Below are 20205 nucleotides of genomic sequence, written 5' to 3' on the forward strand. Positions count from 1 at the left end.
TATCTTATATACCACGACTTCTGTTCTAAAGCCTCATCACAGCAGATCATTCCGCGTCAGGGAAGCAACAATGTTTCCATGGCAACAACCAACTGTTACATATGTTTTGACGGTTACAGCAGGTAGAAAAAAGTAGCTGGGGTGAAAGTTTATTAATTATTTTCGTTAACAATTAATTAGACATGTTGACGGTAAACTTTGATCTCCAGGGAGGAGCTAACGATGGATGAATGGATTGACGAGTGTCCGTCTCCGAAAAAAAAGACGAGCAAAAGACGGCATGCGGAGCTACATCTGGAGAGATGGGACTATTGTTTTCCACAGTGGGGCTATTTTTACTGGATAATATGATTTTCTGATTAATTAAAAATTACATCAAATAGATTGTGTATTCCTCTTTCATATTCACATTATTGGTAACTTTTTATAAAAGCGATACATCACTTCGCGTCGGGCCGGAGACGCCGCTCAGCTGTGATATAATGAGCGTATACCACGGTGATATAATGAGCGTATACCACGGTGATATAATGAGTGTATAACACGGTGATATAATGAGCGTATACCACGGTGATATAATGAGCGTATACCACGGCCTGTCGCGATGACTTGCTTAAATATTAATATTTAATCTATATTATGTTTATTAAAGTCTCCCACTCTGTTAAAAACGTCCTGTGTTTATCTTCATATTTTGGTTTGGTCGTGCATTTTTTCCCTGCCATTTTGAGAGTTGAATGTTTTCCCTCCAAATTATTTCCGTCACAAACGCGAGTGTCAAGACTTTTGTAAGCCTTCAAGCTTTGCTTCGTGAATTTCCCCGGCGTAGAAATTAAGTACATATAAATATCAGGAAACTCCATTTGTGTCCAAATATTGTCCATGGACCACTGGTTCTTGGTAACTGTACCAAATATCAATGACCATGGACCACTGGTTCTTGGGGTAACTGTACCAAATATTAATGTCCATGGACCACTGGTTCTTGGGGTAACTGTACCAAATATTAATGTCCATGGACCACTGGTTCTTGGGGTAACTGTACCAAATATTAATGTCCATGGACCACTGGTTCTTGGTAACTGTACCAAATATTAATGTCCATGGACCACTGGTTCTTGGTAACTGTACCAAATATTAATGTCCATGGACCACTGGTTCTTGGTAACTGTACCAAATATTAATGTCCATGGACCACTGGTTCTTGGTAACTGTACCAAATATTAATGTCCATGGACCACTGGTTCTTGGTAACTGTACCAAATATTAATGTCCATGGACCACTGGTTCTTGGTAACTGTACCAAATATTAATGTCCATGGACCACTGGTTCTTGGTAACTGTACGGGTCACTGTCAAGTCCAACTGCCTTTAATTTAAAGGGGACCTATTATGAAAAACAGGTTTTTTCTTGCTTTAACATATATAAAGTGATCTCCCCTCAGCCTGCCAACTCGGAAGCTGAATTTCTAATTTATTTAGCAAAAAAAAATCAAAAGCTTATTTTTAAGACATTCAAGGCCTGTTTAAAATAGGTATTAGATTCCATGATAGTTCCCTTTAAGCCTATAATCGGCTGTTATCCCGTCTTCTCCACTAGTTGCAGCCGTTTTTGCTGACGTTTTGCCACTCAGTGCGAGTAAGGGGCCGTGGTCCAGTGGGGAAGTGACGGTGAACCCGTCCATCGGCGAATCCTCGGAGAATCCTCCTCTCTCTGACAGTTGCTGATAAACTCAAGACGACGGGGACGGCGGTGTTTGTAGCTGCAGCCTGACACGTGTCTGATGCTGCAGCTCCAGCTGATGAAGTCGGGTATTTCTGGTTCCACCCAGCGGCTCCGTCTCAGCGGTCGGACGTGCAGCGGTGTGACGGTGTCGGCCCCGGGGTGACGGTCTCGGCCCCGGGGAGACGGGTCCAGCTGGTGACAAGGTTCAGCCGCCTGGTGCTCGGAGGAAAAGGTCTTTGTAGGGTCGAGCTGTTCTGGGTTCATCTGGTGTGCTGACTAGTTCAGCTCCAGACCAGGGCCAGTTCAATTTATTTAGTTTTTATTCTTTTATTTCATTCATTAAAAGAAAATCAAAACAGTTCAATATAATTACAACAAATATCTTCCCTTGAATGAAAGGGAACAGAAAGAAGACTAAGCTTATTTGATTTGACCCTTTTTCGTAAGAAATCACATTGCAATTAATGTAATAATAATACATTTATATATTATATATAAATATTAAAAATTGCGCAATTAAAAAAAAACACTTTCCAATAAACGTAATAAAAAAAAAAACTAGAACAAAGTTATGAAATAACACGAAACAGCTGTCGTCAAACACAGATAGTCGTATTCTTTTTTGATTCAAAGAAAATAAATATGACAATGGTGCTAAAAAGAGAGAGAAAAAAAAAGAAAACCCACCTAACTTAACAATTATCATGATATTTATTCTTCTTTTAAATGTAATGTTTGTGTCAGGGCTTGACACTTCCCCCAGGTTTTGATTCTCAGTTCTGTCCCGCCTGTTTTCCATCTGCCCTGATTGCCGTCACCTGTGTCTCGTTATCCCCTGTGTCTCGTTATCCCCTCAGTATATCTGGTCTTGTCTTTCCCTGCTCCCTGTCGGTCCGTACTGTTTCCTCCCTCCATGTTCTCCTCGTGTTTCTGGATCCCTGCTTCTGTTCTGCCTTTTTTTATCCTGCTAAGCAGCGCTTTTGGTTTTGTTTTTGTCCAATAAACCCTGCTTTTTGTGAGCTCCTGCCTCCTGCTCTCCTGCTTTTGGGTCCTCAACTAATCCTCACCGTGACTGAACGGACCGACCAGATGGACCCAGCAGGAGAGCTCATCACGCTGCTTGAGTTCTTCTGCTGGGTATCGGCAAAGTAAAAACATACTAACTCCCAATATTCCCGATATTGCTGATATTCGCGACATTCCCAATATTCGTGATATTCCCCAATATTCCCGATTTTCCTGATATTCCCGATATTCCTGATAGTCCCAATATTCCCGATATTCCTGATATTCCCAATACTCCCAATATTCCCGATTTTCCCAATATTCCCAATATTCCCAATATTCCTGATATTGCTGATAGTCCCGAAATTCCCAAAATTCCAGATATTCCCAATATTCCCGATATTCGTGACATTCCCGATATTCCTGATATTCCCAATACTCCCAATATTCCCGATTTTCCCAATATTCCCAATATTCCCGATTTTCCCGATACTCCTGATATTCCCAATATTCCCAAAATTCCAGATACTCCCAAAATTCCAGATATTCCAAATATTCATAACATTCCCGATATTCCTGATATTCCTGATATTCCCAATACTCCCAACATTCCAGATGTTTTTAAATATTCATGACATTCCCTATATTCCTGATATTGCCGATACTCTCGATACTCCCGATATTCCCGGCTTCCTGATATTCCTGATGCAGTGACTCGCCGCTCTTGTGTTCCAGGGCGACTCCATGCGGACCAACATCCAGCTGGACTTCGGCGACGGCACGGCGGCATCGTACTCCAACCTCAGCTGGTCCCAGGAGGGCATCAAACACGTGTACCGGAACGCCGGAATCTTCCGGGTGACGGCACTGGCCGAGAACCCGCTGGGCCACGACAGCAGCACGCTCTTCCTGCACGTCACATGTAAGCCTTCAAAATAAAGCCACGCGCTTCCTGCACGTCACATGTAAGCCTTCAAAATAAAGCCACGCGCTTCCTGCACGTCACATGTAAGCCTTCAAAATAAAAGCATGTGCTTCCTGCACGTCACATGTAAGCCTTCAAAATAAAGCCACGCTCTTCCTGCACGTCACATGTAAGCCTTCAAAATAAAGCCACGCTCTTCCTGCACGTCACATGTAAGCCTTCAAAATAAAGCCACGCGCTTCCTGCACGTCACATGTAAGCCTTCAAAATAAAAGCACGCTCTTCCTACACGTCACATGTAAGACCCTTCAGAATAAAACCACGCTCTTCCTGCACGTCACCTGTAAGCCTTCAAAATAAAGCCACGCTCTTCCTGCACGTCACATGTAAGCCTACAAAATAAAGCCACGCTCTTCCTGCACGTCACATGTAAGTGTTTAGTAAACCTCTAGTTAGTGTTAGCAAACCTCTAGTTAGTGTTAGTAAACCTCTAGTTAGTGTTAGTAAACTCCTAGTTAGTGTTAGTAAACCTCTAGTTAGTGTTAGTAAACCCCTAGTTACTGTTAGTAAACACCTGTTTATATAAATAAATTGTAATTTGAACAGAATAATTCTCCGTGTGTCTCCAGGTCCAGCCGAGGTGGTGCAGCTCGTCGCCCCCTTCGTGGTCGTCAGGAACAAGGAGGTGAACATCACGGCGGTCGTTCTGCCCAGCCAGTCCCGCACCGTCACCTACTTCTGGTGGCTGGGGAACAACTCCGAGGTGAGATGAGGCTCGGTGAAGCTAGGTGAGATGAGGCTATGCTAGGTGGGATGAGGCTAGGTGAGATGAGGCTATGCTAGGTGGGATGAGGCTAGGTAAGATGAGGCTAGGCTAGGTGGGATGAGGCTAGGTGAGATGAGGCTATGCTAGGTGGGATGAGGCTAGGTGAGATGAGGCTAGGCTAGGTGAGGCGAGGCTAGGCTAGGTGAAGCGAGGCTAGGTGAGGCGAGGCTAGGCTAAGTGAGATGAGGCTAGGTGAAGCTAGGTGAGGTGAGGCTAGGCCAGGTGAGGCTAGGTGAGATGAGGCTAGGCTAAGTGAGATGAGGCTAGGTGAAGCTAGGTGAGGCGAGGCTAGGCTAGGTGAGGCGAGGCTAGGCTAAGTGAGATGAGGCTAGGTGAAGCTAGGTGAGATGAGGCTATGCTAGGTGGGATGAGGCTAGGTGAGATGAGGCTATGCTAGGTGGGATGAGGCTAGGTGAGATGAGGCTATGCTAGGTGGGATGAGGCTAGGTGAGATGAGGCTATGCTAGGTGGGATGAGGCTAGGTGAGATGAGGCTAGGCTAGGTGGGATGAGGCTAGGTGAGATGAGGCTATGCTAGGTGGGATGAGGCTAGGTGAGATGAGGCTAGGCTAGGTGAGGCGAGGCTAGGCTAGGTGAAGCGAGGCTAGGTGAGGCGAGGCTAGGCTAAGTGAGATGAGGCTAGGTGAAGCTAGGTGAGGTGAGGCTAGGCCAGGTGAGGCTAGGTGAGATGAGGCTAGGTGAGGCGAGGCTAGGCTAGGTGAGGCGAGGCTAGGCTAGGTGAGGTGAGGCTAGGTGAGGCGAGGCTAGGCTAAGTGAGATGAGGCTAGGTGAAGTTAGGTGAGGTGAGGCTAGGCCAGGTGAGGCTAGGTGAGATGAGGCTAGGCTAGGTGAGATGAGGCTAGGCTAAGTGAGATGAGGCTAGGTGAAGCTAGGTGAGGCGAGGCTAGGCTAGGTGAGGCGAGGCTAGGCTAAGTGAGATGAGGCTAGGTGAGATGAGGCTAGGTGAGATGAGGCTAGGCTAAGTGAGATGGGGCTAGGTGAAGCTAGGTGAGGCGAGGCTAGGCTAGGTGAGGCGAGGCTAGGTGAGGTGAGGCTAGGTGAGATGAGGCTAGGCTAAGTGAGATGAGGCTAGGTGAAGCTAGGCTAGGTGAGGCTAGGTGAGGCTAGGCTAGATTAGGTGAGGCTAGGCTAGGTGAGATGAGGCTAAGTGAGATGAAGCTAGGTGAAGCTAGGCCAGGTGAGGCTAAGTGAAGCTAGGCTAGGCTAATGTTCAGTAAACTAGTCTATTTAGTGTTTAGTAAACATCTAATTAGTGTGAGTAAACCTCTAGTTAGTGTTAGTAAACCTCTAGTTAGTGTTAGTAAACCTCTAGTTAGTGTTTAGTAAACCTCTAGTTAGTGTTAGTAAACCTCTAGTTAGTGTTAGTAAACCTCTAGTTAGTGTTAGTAAACCACTAGTTAGTGTTAGTAAACCTCTAGTTAGTGTTAGTAAACCTCTAGTTAGTGTTTAGTAAACCTCTAGTTAGTGTCGGTAAACCTCTAGTTAGTGTTAGTAAACCTCTAGTTAGTGTTAGTAAACCTCTAGTTAGTGTCGGTAAACCTCTAGTTAGTGTTAGTAAACCTCTAGTTAGTGTTAGTAAACCTCTAGTTAGTGTTAGTAAACCTCTAGTTAGTGTTAGTAAACCTCTAGTTAGTGTCAGTAAACCTCTAGTTAGTGTTAATAACCAGTCTTGTCTCCTGCAGCCTCTGATCACGCTGGACGGCAGCGTCTCCTACACCTTCACCAGGGAAGGTCTTCACTCCATCACGGTCCAGGTCTCTGCAGCCAGCAGCATCCTGCAGGACTCCAGGACCATCGCAGTCCGAGGTAGGCCTCCTGGTCCTGGTCCAGGTCCAGGTCCCGGTCCTGTTTCTGGTCCTGGTCCTGGTCCAGGTCCAGGTCCTGGTGCAGGTCCAGGTCCTGGTCCTGGTCCTGGTCCTGATCCTGGTCCTGGTCCTGGTCCTGATTGTTTCATTTAGACAAAAACAACACAGAAGTTTGATTTTGTTCTTTTTACTCACAAGTGAAGACAGAAGAGGAAGTATTAACTCGTAGACGTATTAAAACTCACATTTTGATTCATATCTTCTTCCAAATGTGTCTCAGATGAATCTCTGGAGTGAAATACGACGTCACACTCCGAGTATTGATTTACCTCCAGAGGACATTTCTAATTATCATGAAGTGCCTCTGGTAGATGATAGGAGGGTCCTCTCTCCCTCATTAGAACCTGCTGAGGTCCTCTCTCCATCGTTAGAACCTGCAGAGGAACCTGCTGAGGTCCTCTCTCCATCGTTAGAACCTGCTGAGGAACCTACTGAGGTCCTCTCTCCATCGTTAGAACCTACTGAGGTCCTCTCTCCATCGTTAGAACCTACTGAGGTCCTCTCTCCATCGTTAGAACCTGCTGAGGAACCTACTGAGGTCCTCTCTCAATCGTTAGAACCTACTGAGGTCCTCTCTCCATCGTTAGAACCTACTGAGGTCCTCTCTCCATCGTTAGAACCTGCTGAGGAACCTACTGAGGTCCTCTGTCAATCGTTAGAACCTACTGAGGTCCTCTCTTAATCGTTAGAACCTGCTGAGGTCCTCTCTCCATTGTTAGAACCTACTGAGGAACCTACTGAGGTCCTCTCTCAATCGTTAGAACCTGCTGAGGTCCTCTCTTAATCGTTAGAACCTGCTGAGGTCCTCTCTCCATCGTTAGAACCTACTGAGGAACCTACTGAGGTCCTCTCTCAATCGTTAGAACCTGCTGAGGTCCTCTCTCCATCGTTAGAACCTGCTGAGGTCCTCTCTCCGTTGTTAGAACCTACTGAGGAACCTGCTGAGGTCCTCTCTCAATCGTTAGAACCTGCTGAGGTCCTCTCTCCATCGTTAGAACCTGCTGAGGTCTTCTCTCCGTCGTTAGAACCTGCTGAGGTCCTCTCTCCATCATTAGAACCTGCTGAGGTCCTCTCTTAATCGTTAGAACCTGCTTAGGTCCTCTCTCCATCGTTAGAACCTGCTGAGGTCCTCTCTCCGTCGTTAGAACCTGCTGAGGAACTTGCTGAGGTCCTCTCTCCGTCGTTAGAACCTGCTGAGGAACTTGCTGAGGTCCTCTCTCCGTTGTTAGAACCTTCTGAGGAACCTGCTGAGGTCCTCTCTCCATCGTTAGAACCTGCAGAGGTCCTCTCTCCATCGTTAGAACCTGCTGAGGTCCTCTCTCCATCGTTAGAACCTGCTGAGGTCCTCTCTCCATCGTTAGAACCTGCTGAGGTCCTCTCTCCATCGTTAAAACCTGCAGAGGAACCTGCAGAGGTCCTCTCTCCATCGTTAGAACCTGCAGAGGAACCTGCAGAGGTCCTCTCTCCACCGTTAGAACCTGCTGAGGAACTTGCTGAGGTCCTCTCTCCATCGTTAGAACCTGCTGAGGAACTTGCTGAGGTCCTCTCTCCGTCGTTAGAACCTGCTGAGGTCCTCTCTCCATCGTTAGAACCTGCTGAGGTCCTCTCTCCATCGTTAGAACCTGCTGAGGTCCTCTCTCCATCGTTAGAACCTGCTGAGGAACTTGCTGAGGTCCTCTCTCCGTTGTTAGAACCTTCTGAGGAACCTGCTGAGGTCCTCTCTCCGTTGTTAGAACCTTCTGAGGAACCTGCTGAGGTCCTCTCTCCGTTGTTAGAACCTTTTGAGGAACTTGCTGAGGTCCTCTCTCCGTCGTTAGAACCTGCTGAGGTCCTCTCTCCATCGTTAGAACCTGCTGAGGTCCTCTCTCCATCGTTAGAACCTGCTGAGGTCCTCTCTCCATCGATAGAACCTGCTGAGGTCCTCTCTCCACCGTTAGAACCTGCTGAGGAACCTGCAGAGGTCCTCTCTCCATCGTTAGAACCTGCTGAGGTCCTCTCTCCATCGTTAGAACCTGCTGAGGTCCTCTCTCCATTGTTAGAACCTGCTGAGGTCCTCTCTCCGTCGTTAGAACCTGCTGAGGTCATCTCTCCGTAGTTCGAACCTGCCGGTCCCCGGACCTGAACTAACTTCTTCTCATCTCGCCTCCAGGCTTCTTCAAGTCTCTGCTTCTGTCCTTCTCCCCGAACCTGGACGAGTTCAACCCCGACATCCCGGAGTGGCGGCAGGACGTGGGGAGGGTCATCAAGAAGGCTCTGCTCAGGGTGAGTAGCTCTGCCTCTCATGGCTATCATCTCCAACAATCCTCAGCTGGCTCCACCTCTCCTCGCTATCATCTCCAACAATCCTCTGCTGGCTCGTGGTCGGGGTTCCCCGAGGAGAACCTGAGCAGCACCAGAACTCTGAAGACCAGAACTCTGAAGACCATTCCTGCCCAAATACACACAATCACAACAGCAGGAGAACCTCCACATCTCAACGCGTTCCTCCACACCATGTTCCTGTACACCATGTTCCCCTACACCATGTTCCCTACACCATGTTCCCTTACACCATGTTCCCTACACCATGTTCCCTTACACCATGTTCCTCCACACCATGTTCCTCCACACCATGTTCCCCTACACCATGTTCCTCTACACCATGTTCCCCTACACCATGTTCCCCTACACCATGTTCCCCTACACCATGTTCCTCCACGTCATGTTCCTCCACACCATGTTCCCCTACACCATGTTCCTCTACACCATGTTCCCTTACACCATGTTCCCTACACCATGTTCTTATACACCATGTTCCTACACACCATGTTCCTCCACACCATGTTCCCCTACACCATGTTCCCCTACACCATGTTCCTCTACACCATGTTCCCCTACACCATGTTCCCCTACACCATGTTCCTCCACACCATGTTCCTCCACACCATGTTCCTCCACACCATGTTCCTCCACACCATGTTCCTCCACACCATGTTCCCCTACACCATGTTCCCCTACACCATGTTCCTCTACACCATGTTCCCCTACACCATGTTCCTCCACACCATGTTCCCTTACACCATTTTCCTCCACACCATGTTCCTCCACACCATGTTCCTCCACACCATGTTCCTCCACACCATGTTCCTCTACACCATGTTCCCTTACACCATTTTCCTCCACACCATGTTCCCCTACACCATGTTCCCCTACACCATGTTCCCCTACACCATGTTCCCCTACACCATGTTCCTCCACACCATGTTCCCTTACACCATTTTCCTCCACACCATGTTCCTGTACACCATGTTCCCTTACACCATGTTCCTCCACACCATGTTCCCCTACACCATGTTCATCCACACCATGTTCCCCTACACCAGGAACCCGCGGCTCTTGCAACTTTATTTGATAGGGGCAGTGAAAGACGGACACGTAGCAAGTGGGTGCAACATATGCCGCGCCTGGAATCAAACCCGTGTCGCTGTACAGGGGAAGGTTTACATAAGTCGCCTGCTCAACCCGTTGAACTATACGGGCACTAGCGCTCGTGTTTGTGACACAAATAAGGGGGAAAAAAATCCACTCTCAAAATGGCAGGGAAAAAATGCAAGTCATCAGGACAGGCCGTGGTATACGCTCATTATATCACCGTGGTATACGCTCATTATATCACCGTGGTATACGCTCATTATATCACTGTGGTATACACTCATTATATCACCGTGGTATACGCTCATTATATCACCGTGGTATACGCTCATTATATCACCGTGGTATACGTTCATTATATCACCGTGGTATACGCTCATTATATCACCGTGGTATACGCTCATTATATCACCGTGGTATACGCTCATTATATCACTGTGGTATACACTCATTATATCACCGTGGTATACGCTCATTATATCACCGTGGTATACGCTCATTATATCACCGTGGTATACGTTCATTATATCACCGTGGTATACGCTCATTATATCACCGTGGTATACGCTCATTATATCACCGTGGTATACGCTCATTATATCACCGTGGTATACGCTCATTATATCACCGTGGTATACGTTCATTATATCACCGTGGTATACGCTCATTATATCACCGTGGTATACGCTCATTATATCACCGTGGTATACGCTCATTATATCACCGTGGTATACGCTCATTATATCACCGTGGTATACGCTCATTATATCACTGTGGTATACACTCATTATATCACCGTGGTTTTCGCTCATTATATCACCGTGGTATACGCTCATTATATCACCGTGGTATACTCTCATTATATCACCGTAGTATACGCTCATTATATCACCGTGGTATACTCTCATTATATCACCGTGGTATACTCTCATTATATCACCGTGGTATACGCTCATTATATCACCGTGGTATACTCTCATTATATCACCGTGGTATACGCTCATTATATCACCGTGGTATACGCTCATTATATCACCGTGGTATACGCTCATTATATCACGGTGGAATACTCTCATTATATCACCGTGGTATACACTCATTATATCACTGTGGTATACGCTCATTAAATCACCGTGGTATACGCTCATTATATCACCGTGGTATACGCTTATTATATCACCGTGGTATACTCTCATTATATCACCGTGGTATACTCTCATTATATCACCGTGGTATACTCTCATTATATCACCGTGGTATACACTCATTATATCACCGTGGTATACTCTCATTATATCACCGTGGTATACGCTTATTATATCACTGTGGTATACGCTCATTATATCACCGTGGTATACATTCATTATATCACCGTGGTATACGCTCATTATATCACCGTGGTATACTCTCATTATATCACCGTGGTATACGCTTATTATATCACCGTGGTATACTCTCATTATATCATTGTGGTATACACTCATTATATCACCGTGGTATACACTCATTATATCACCGTAGTATACGCAGGGATTAAAGCAAAAAAAATATTTTTGACTGAAAAGATTTTTTCAGGCCAGTTCATATTCCCCCGTCATCTATGCACTGCACTTATTGTGAAAACCAGGTTTTTTCTTGCTTTAACATATATAAAGTGGTCTCCCCTCAGCCTGCCTGTGCTGATTACAAATAATATAATATATTACAAATAATAGCAGTGACCAAAACACCTGCAGAAATACTGCAGGAATGACATAGCAGCAGTTAAATGCAGCCTTCTGTAAGCTTTAAATATCCACTGGGCTTACATCAAATACATCAAAACACAACAATAAAAAACACTTTTCTGAACTTATCAATATGACTCTGTCCTTCACAGGATAAGTAAAATGGATCACTGCAAAAACTCAAAATCTTAACAAGAATTTTTGTCTTATTTCTAGTTTAAATGTCTCATTTTAGTAAAAAAAAAATCCCATTACACTTAAAACAAGACTCATCACTGGAAAAAACAACAATTTTCACCTGTTTCAAGTAGATTTTCACTTGAAATAAGTAGAAAAAACAAGATTTTTTTGCTTGTAATAAGAAGATAAATCTTGTCCCAACGGCAGATTTTCCTACTTACCGGTATTTCAAGTGAAAATTTACTTGAAACAAGTGAAAATTGTCAAGTTATTTTTCTGGTGATGACTCTAAATGTTGAAATAGCAGTAAAACCACATTCATTGATGAAATTACTAATGGATGGAAAGGGGGGGTGGCAGTTTTACTGGGGGGATGATTTGGACCGTTTTTATTTCAGGGGGGGATGCCATCCCCCCTCATCCCCCCTCTACTCGAGTACTGCCTGTAGCTATATTCTACATCTGGGCTGATGTGGACGTACAGATAGCAGCAGAGGATATTTCAGTTGCTATATGGCTGTCTGTCTGTACAGTCGTGCAAGTTCAATGCTATTAAAGCACTTTAAATCAAAGCATTTAGTTTTTTTTATATAAAATAAATACATTTCTATGCAGTTTAGAAGTTTTGGGGATGTCCCTTTTTGGCGCCTGCGCTGCTGAAATCAGGCGTTCCTTATTTCTATTTCTGAAAGGTGGTAACCCTAGAGGCGACCTGCCGGGGGCCCGCGTTAACGGGTCCCCGACGGGCGTCGCAGCTGGGGAGATCCGCGAGAACGGCCCGGCGCGGGTCCAGAGTTGCCGCCGCCGACCGCCGTATCCGGACGCCGCAGGACGAAGGCCCCGCGCGGCGGGCCGGACACCGCACCTCCGGCGGCGGGGAGAGGAGGGCGACGGGGCGACTGCTCCCCCAGACTACCCCCTTGATCCAACACGCCCCCCTCTGTTCCTGATTGGCTAATACCAAGGCTCTGGCTTGCTTAATTGGTTTACAATAGCGCCAGTTTAATGCCTAAAGGCTGATTTATGGTTCTGCGTTACACCGACGCAGAGCCTACAGCGTATGTTACGCGGCGACGGGCCCCGTACAGTGCGCCTCGCCGCGTACCCTACGCCGTAGGCTCTGCGTCGATTTAACACAGAACCATAATTCAGGCATGATCAACATGATAGCGCACGTGCAAATGTTTTTTTCTTCTTTTTTTCTCTCCTAATTTTCGAATTGACGGAAATCTGTCTAGAGACAGAGAACTTTAATCCCTGGGTATACGCTCATTATATCACCGTGGTATACGTTCATTATATCACCGTGGTATACGCTCATTAAATCACTGTGGTATACGCTCATTATATCACCGTGGTATACGCTCATTAAATCACCGTGGTATACGCTCATTATATCACCGTGGTATACGCTCATTATATCACCGTGGTATACGCTCATTATATCACCGTGGTATACGCTCATTATATCACCGTGGTATACGCTCATTATATCACCGTGGTATACGCTCATTATATCACCGTGGTATACGTTCATTATATCACCGTGGTATACGCTCATTATATCACCGTGGTATACGTTCATTATATCACAGCTGAGCGGCGTCTCCAGCCTGACGTGAAGTGATGTATTGCTTTTATAAACCAGTTACCAATAATGTAAATATAAAAGAGGAATACATAATCTATTTGATGTAGTTTTTAATCCCTGATGCTGCTGCTGGAAGCAGAGAGATGTGTCTGGTCGTGTATTGTCATCCTGGATGGACGGCTCTTTAAAACTTTATTCGCTCCTCATCAGTCGGTTAAAACAACCACTATATGGGCTGGAAACTGCGTCTGTGACAGTTTAAGAGGATTCTGAACCGTTAAAGTCAGTAAAAGCAGAAGAGAGTTTCACGTGGGTGAACGATGACTCCACAGAGCAGCGGCAGGATCGGAGGGTTTTCCTCACCTCGGAACAGTTTCATCTCAGTCAGATTTAAACTGTTTTCCCAGCAGAATGATCTGAACAACGTCCTTGAGTCAGTTGCTTTTATACCTTCTTTTACGGAAGAATATTAGGGCTAGGCAGGAGAAAAATAAAAGTAATATTTTAGAGGAGGAAGATTTTTTTTTCATTATGCACTTAGAGAAAAAAGTCGAAATGTCAAGAAAAAAGTCAAAACGTCGAGATTAATGTTTGGAGTACAATTTTGAGAATGAAGTCAACCTTATGAGACTATAACAAACAGTGCATGTGACCGTCTTTACAAAATGCCTCGTAGTTCTATAGACACTCAAGGATGTAAATTAGTTAGCTAGTTACGGCTAGTGCTCCATAGCTGTCAGTCGCTCTCCTAACTAGACTTGATGGGCCAGAGGAGACATTTCCACTTTATTCTCAAAATTGTATTTCAACTTTATTCTCGAAATTTCGACTTTATTCACAAAATTGTATTTCAACTTTATTCTCGAAATTTCGACTTTATTCTCAAAATTGTATTTCAACTTTATACTAGAAATTTTGACTTTATTCACGAAATGTCAACTTTATTCACGAAATTGTATTTCAACGTTATACTCAAAATTTTCGACTTTATTCATGAAATTTTGACTTTATTCACAAAATTGTATTTCAATGTTATTCACGAAATTTCGACATTATTCACGAAAATTTTGACTTTATTCACGAAATTATATCTCAACGTTATTCTAGAAATTTCGACTTTATTCACAAAATTGTATTTCAACGTTATTCTAGAAATTTTGACTTCATTTACAAAATTGTATATCAATGTTATTCACGAAATTTCGACTTCATTCACGAAATTTTGACTTTATTCACTAAATTGTATTTCAACGTTATTCTAGAAATTTTGACTTCATTTACAAAATTGTATATCAATGTTATTCTCAAAATTTCGACATTATTCACAAAAATTTGGACTTTATTCACGAAATTATATTTCAACGTTCTCGAAATTTCGACTTTATTCACAAAATTGTATTTCAAAGTTATTCTAGAAATTTTGACTTTATTCAGGAAATTATATTTCATCGTTATTCTCGAAATTTCGACTTTTATTCACAAAATTGTATTTCAACGTTATTCTAGAAATGTTTACTTTATTCACGAAATTTCGACTTTATTAACGAAATTGTATTTCAACTTTATTCTTTAAATTTCGACATTATTCACGAAATTGTATTTCAACTTTATTCTCAAAATTTCAACTTTATTCACGAAATTTCGACTTTATTCACGAAATTGTATTTCAACTTTATTCTTGAAATTTCGACTTTTATTCACAAAATTGTATTTCAACGTTATTCTAGAAATGTTTACTTTATTCACGAAATTTCGAAATTATTCACAAAATTGTATTTCAACTTTAATCTTGAAATTTCGACTTTTTTCTAGAAATTTTGACTTTATTCACAAAATTGTATTTCAACGTTATTCTAGAAATTTTGACTTTATTCACGAAATTGTATTTCAACTTTATTCTCGATATGTCGATTTTATTCACGAAATTTCGACTTTATTCACGAAATTGTATTTCCACGTTATTCTAGAAATGTCTACTCTATTCACAAAATTGTATTTCAACATTAATCTCGACATTTCGACTTTTTTCTCGACATTTCGACTTTTTTCTTGAAGTGCACAATAACGCTAACCCCTGTCAAATATTTTTTCTCCTGCATGGCCCTAATACTCTTCCGTATTCTTTAGATTGTTATTGCGGTATATTACATCACGACCCGGGGGGAGTCACCTTGTCCTCCCCCAGGAGTTCGTCTCTCCGACGTTCGGAGGTGAATCTGAGCATCAGCGGCTCCAGATGATTCTGCCACATGTTTAAACTAACAAACAAGTGCTTTGATTTTCCTGTTTTTTTCCAGGGTCTGTTTTCTCTTTTGTCATTCTGCTCACCTTGCCCTCCCCCCCAGCGCCGGACGAGCCCGGGGCGATCGTTAGTCCATTACTGCGGTTCTCCAGCGGGAGGTTTCTCTGATAATTGATGTATTTGTGTGTTTGGCGCTGCTGCGTTTGGGCCGACCGTGGAGGAAATAGAGAACGGCTGCAGGCTGGAGAATAAAGACGGATCAGGGTTCAGCCTCCGTTGGCTGAAACCATTTGTTAAGTTTTCTCTGGGTGTTCTGCTCCGACCCGCGGACCGGTGTTCTGTCAGTCCATGCTCCCCGTCCAGAACTGCTACTTTGTGGTTCTATAATCGATTTTCAAAGTCTGATTGCCCACCATTTCTTGCATCCCTTTTTTATCTGTCTTTTTTCTCTGTTTTTCACTTTAAAAAGTCGAAACCGGCCTCAGAACCAAAGAAAAACAGGTCTGAAAACCAAAGAAAAACAGGCCTCAGAACCAAAGAAAAACAGGCCTGAAAACCAAAGAAAAACAGGCCTCAGAACCAAAGAAAAACAGGTCTGAAAACCAAAGAAAAACAGGCCTGAAAACCTCTTCAGAAACCAGCAGGTCACGTGACCCAATCCTTCGTCCACTAGGCCTGTGTTGAAAAAAATCGATTCTCCGATTTTAAATCGATTCTCATATTAATTCCTAAAAATCGATTCATATGTCTAAAGATCGATTTCAATTTTTTTTTTTTTTTCATCATTACATTACAACTTTTGGTACTTTTTTGTTTATGCCCAAGAAAGGAATATTTTGTTGGACACGAGAATAACTGGTGCCATGTTTTTGCCTTTAAATATGTTTAAAGGTATGAAAACATTAAAGTTTTCAGTTATAATTGCATAAATTGTCTATATTTCTTTGCTTTATTATACTGTCTTGGGGTTACATTTGCATAAATGTCAAAAACCAAATTCTCATGAATGGGGAAAAAATGAAAGCGATTTCTATCGTCCTCTGTTTCCTCCCTGGATCTGTTTGGTAATTCTGACCCACGATGTTTCTGTTTCAGTTCTATCAGCATTCTGGGAGCTGATTGGTCCTTACAGCATCATTAGCTGCAATACTTGCTGTTGAATCTCAATATAATACTAGTATCAATATGTTGCACAACTACAGTCATATAATTCATGCAACAGCTGAAAAAAACGTTTTATTAACACTAACCCAAATCAATATCGGATCGAATCGAATCGGATCGTGATAATCGATTCTGAATCTTAAGAATCGGAATTGAATTGATTCTTGATATTTGAATCGATCCCCAGCCCTATCGTCCACTGAGAAACTAATTCTACAGCTGGACCCAAACACGCATTGCGTCATCTGTAAAGCTGTGGTCCCGCCGTCATGCAGATCTGAACACAATTACAAAAATACTCATCTCAATGCCTCCTGGCATGTTATTGATTAGTTCCCATCTAAACTGTCAACCCTGGTCCCTACAGAGAAACAGAACCTCCTCTGGATCGTTGTTGTCATCAAGTGATTCTCCAGACGTGACAGAAACTGATTATTGTTGTCAATGTCAACCGAGACATTTTCATGGAAAGTTAGTTCAAAATGATCATATATGAATCTCCAAAAAGTTATTCCTGAGGCAGGACTTCCAACAGATTATTGATTCCAGTGGATTATTGGCGTCTTAACTGTATGAACCTAATAATAACACAGCAGCACAGATGTTCTTCTTTCTTCAGTTGAAGAGTTTAATTTTCCCAAAACAACTTAAGTGAAGGTTAGAATCCAGATTAGTGCAGCTTTAGTGGAGACGGAAACAACGGAAAACAACGGGATGAAATGATTGATCAGTGACGAATCAAAGGAGGAATATTATGCAAAAAGTCGAAATGTCGAGAAAAAAGTCGAAATGTCGAGAAAAAAGTCGAAATGTTGAGAAAAAAGTTGAAATGTTGAGAAAAAAGTCAAAATTTCGAGAAAAAAGTTGAAATGTCGAGAAAAAAGTCGAAATGTTGAGAAAAAAGTTGAAATGTCGAGAAAAAAGTCGAAATGTCGAGAAAAAAGTCGAAATGTTGAGAAAAAAGTCGAAATGTTGAGAGAAAAGTCGAAATGTCTAGATTAAAAAGGAAAGGAAAATGAAAAAAGAGAAAAAAAGGAAAAAAGAGGAAAAAAGAGGGAAAAAAAATTAAAAAATTAAAAAAATGATTTTTTTTTTTTTTTTAAAGCTCCAGGAGCCACTAGGGCGGCGCTAAAGAGAGCCGGGTTGCCGACCCCTGAACTAGTTGTTTACTGACACTATCTAGAGGTTTACTGAACACTAAACTAACTAGTGAACCTCCAGTCCTTGACGTCCCTGAGACCTGCCTGAAGTTCAGCTAACGGTTCTGTTTCATCTTCACAGACAAAAACAGCTGCGTATCATCAGCGTATTAGTTAACATTGCTGCCGTGGTTCTTGACTCTACTTCCCACGTTACTGTCAGAGCTGGATTCTCCTGTGTTTGGGTCTAACTAGAGGTTTACTAAACACTAACTGTGGATACTCTTTCTATTTTAATTCTTTTTGAGGGATGATGGGGTAATAAAGTCATTAATTTCATTGTGAAGTGGGTTGTTTTTGGTTTTTCTGGCCTTCCATGGTTTTTTTAAGCACGTATCCTGTTGCAGGTGTCGGACTATCCGGAGGAGCAGCTCTTGGTGGCCGTATTCCCGGGTGTTCCTACGGCTGCAGAGCTCTTCCTGTTGCCCAGCAGGAATCAATCGGAGGGCAGGAGAAAGAGTGAGCAGGAGCTGGAGGAGGTAGGAGGCGGATGGATATTAAAACTGCTCAAATTCTCCTACGTTCCTGTGAAACTGCTTCGTTGCTCCACAGGCGTCCGGCGTCATCGTCAGCGCCTTGAACCAGAACCTGGTGGAGTTCGAGCTCAAGCCCGGCGTCAGAGTGATTGTTTACAACACGCAGCTAACGCTCGGTAGGAAACTTTGCCGTCATCCATTATCTTTTTTTTACCAATTGTGTTAAATATAGCATCTACTACAACAGAAGTTGGATCCAGGATGTTTCCAGAGAGCAGAACATGACCCCCGAGCAATTATTACATAAACGTTACATAAACAATGAGTGCGTTTACATGGGAAGTTTTAATCCTCTTTAATTCAGAATTAAAATAAAATCCGATTTAAAATGAATAAAAATCACCACGTAAACACCTAATTCCGAATGAAAATGGCCATTCCGAATTAAACTTAATTCCGAAGTAAGTGGCTGGTTTATTCCGATTTTAAATCCGAATAGAATAATTCCGTGATCATGTATCCACTCATTCCGCTTTAAATTAATTCTGGTCTTTCTGCGCTGGGGGGGCGCAAATATCTCTATAACACCCCCCCCCCCCACCCCCCAGGCATGCCAGCAGACATCTACCAGACAGGTGGAAGCAGCAGTGGGATGATCAGAGGGGGGACTGCAGGTCAATGTGCAGCTCCTGAAGCTCTGGCCTGCAAACACGCACAGAAGAGAAAAAAGGGGCCAGCACAAGAAACTGCAGGAAGGATGGACAAAAATGATGGCTACGAGATACTTCTAACTAGTAACTGAGGATTGATCTGAGGAAATGAAAGAGTAGAAGAGAAGAAGGGTGAAGAGAAGAGAAGAAGGGTGAGAGGCACCGCCCAGCGGATCATGTCGGTCCCCCCTGCAGCATAGGCCTATAGCAGCATATCTACCACCAAGCTATATTTGAGACTAACTATTATAGTCTTGTTCTATAGCTGCAACTATGACTACTGACTCTAACACACTAGAGTTCAATTCAATTCAATTCAATTCAGTTTATTTGAGAAGGGACAGTGTACATTCATATACATTTAGAATTAAAAATGCAAATGCACCCAATTTTAGCTACAGAGCTAGTTTCCATTGGCAGTCCCCCGGCTAAAAATATAAAAGAAAGACAAGTTAAACAACAAGTTAAAACAAATACAAATAAAACGTGCAAAACGTTTCTGTTCTTGTTATTTTGCTTCTATTTAAGATAGAAGTTAGTTAACACTAACTAGAGGTTTACTAACACTAACTAGATGTTTACTAACACTAACTAACTAGAGGTTTACTAACACTAACTAGAGGTTTACTAAACACTAACTAGAGGTTTATTAAACACTAACTAGAGGTTTACTAACACTAACTAGAGGTTTACTAACACCAACTAGAGATTTAATAACACTAACTAGAGGTTTACTAAACACTAACTAGAGGTTTATTAACACTAACTAGAGGTTTACTAACACTAACTAGAGGTTTACTAACACCAACTAGAGGTTTAATAACACTAACTAGAGGTTTACTAAACACTAACTAGAGGTTTATTAAACACTAACTAGAGGTTTACTAACACTAACTAGAGGTTTATTAAACACTAACTAGAGGTTTACTAACACTAACTAGAGGTTTATTAACACTAACTAGATGTTTACTAACACTAACTAGAGGTTTATTAACACTAACTAGATGTTTATTAAACACTAACTAGAGGTTTACTAAACACTAACTAGAGGTTTATTAAACACTAACTAGAGGTTTACTAACACTAACTAGAGGTTTATTAAACACTAACTAGAGGTTTACTAAACACTAACTAGAGG

General features: G+C 42.9%; 1 protein-coding gene across 1 annotated transcript in view; it reads left to right on the forward strand.

Annotated features, from left to right (window-relative positions):
* LOC133451750 (VPS10 domain-containing receptor SorCS3-like) overlaps nt 1-20205 on the forward strand; it is a 252459-nt gene that overhangs the window by 216233 nt on the left and 16021 nt on the right. The window contains exons 19-24 of the mRNA XM_061730891.1: nt 3467-3653; nt 4286-4419; nt 6185-6308; nt 8517-8629; nt 18229-18360; nt 18434-18533. Coding sequence (XP_061586875.1) covers nt 3467-3653; nt 4286-4419; nt 6185-6308; nt 8517-8629; nt 18229-18360; nt 18434-18533 — 790 coding nt within the window. The remainder of the gene's footprint in view (nt 1-3466; nt 3654-4285; nt 4420-6184; nt 6309-8516; nt 8630-18228; nt 18361-18433; nt 18534-20205) is intronic.

Source organism: Cololabis saira, chromosome 10 (assembly GCF_033807715.1).
Source record: "Cololabis saira isolate AMF1-May2022 chromosome 10, fColSai1.1, whole genome shotgun sequence".
Taxonomy (NCBI): domain Eukaryota; kingdom Metazoa; phylum Chordata; class Actinopteri; order Beloniformes; family Belonidae; genus Cololabis; species Cololabis saira.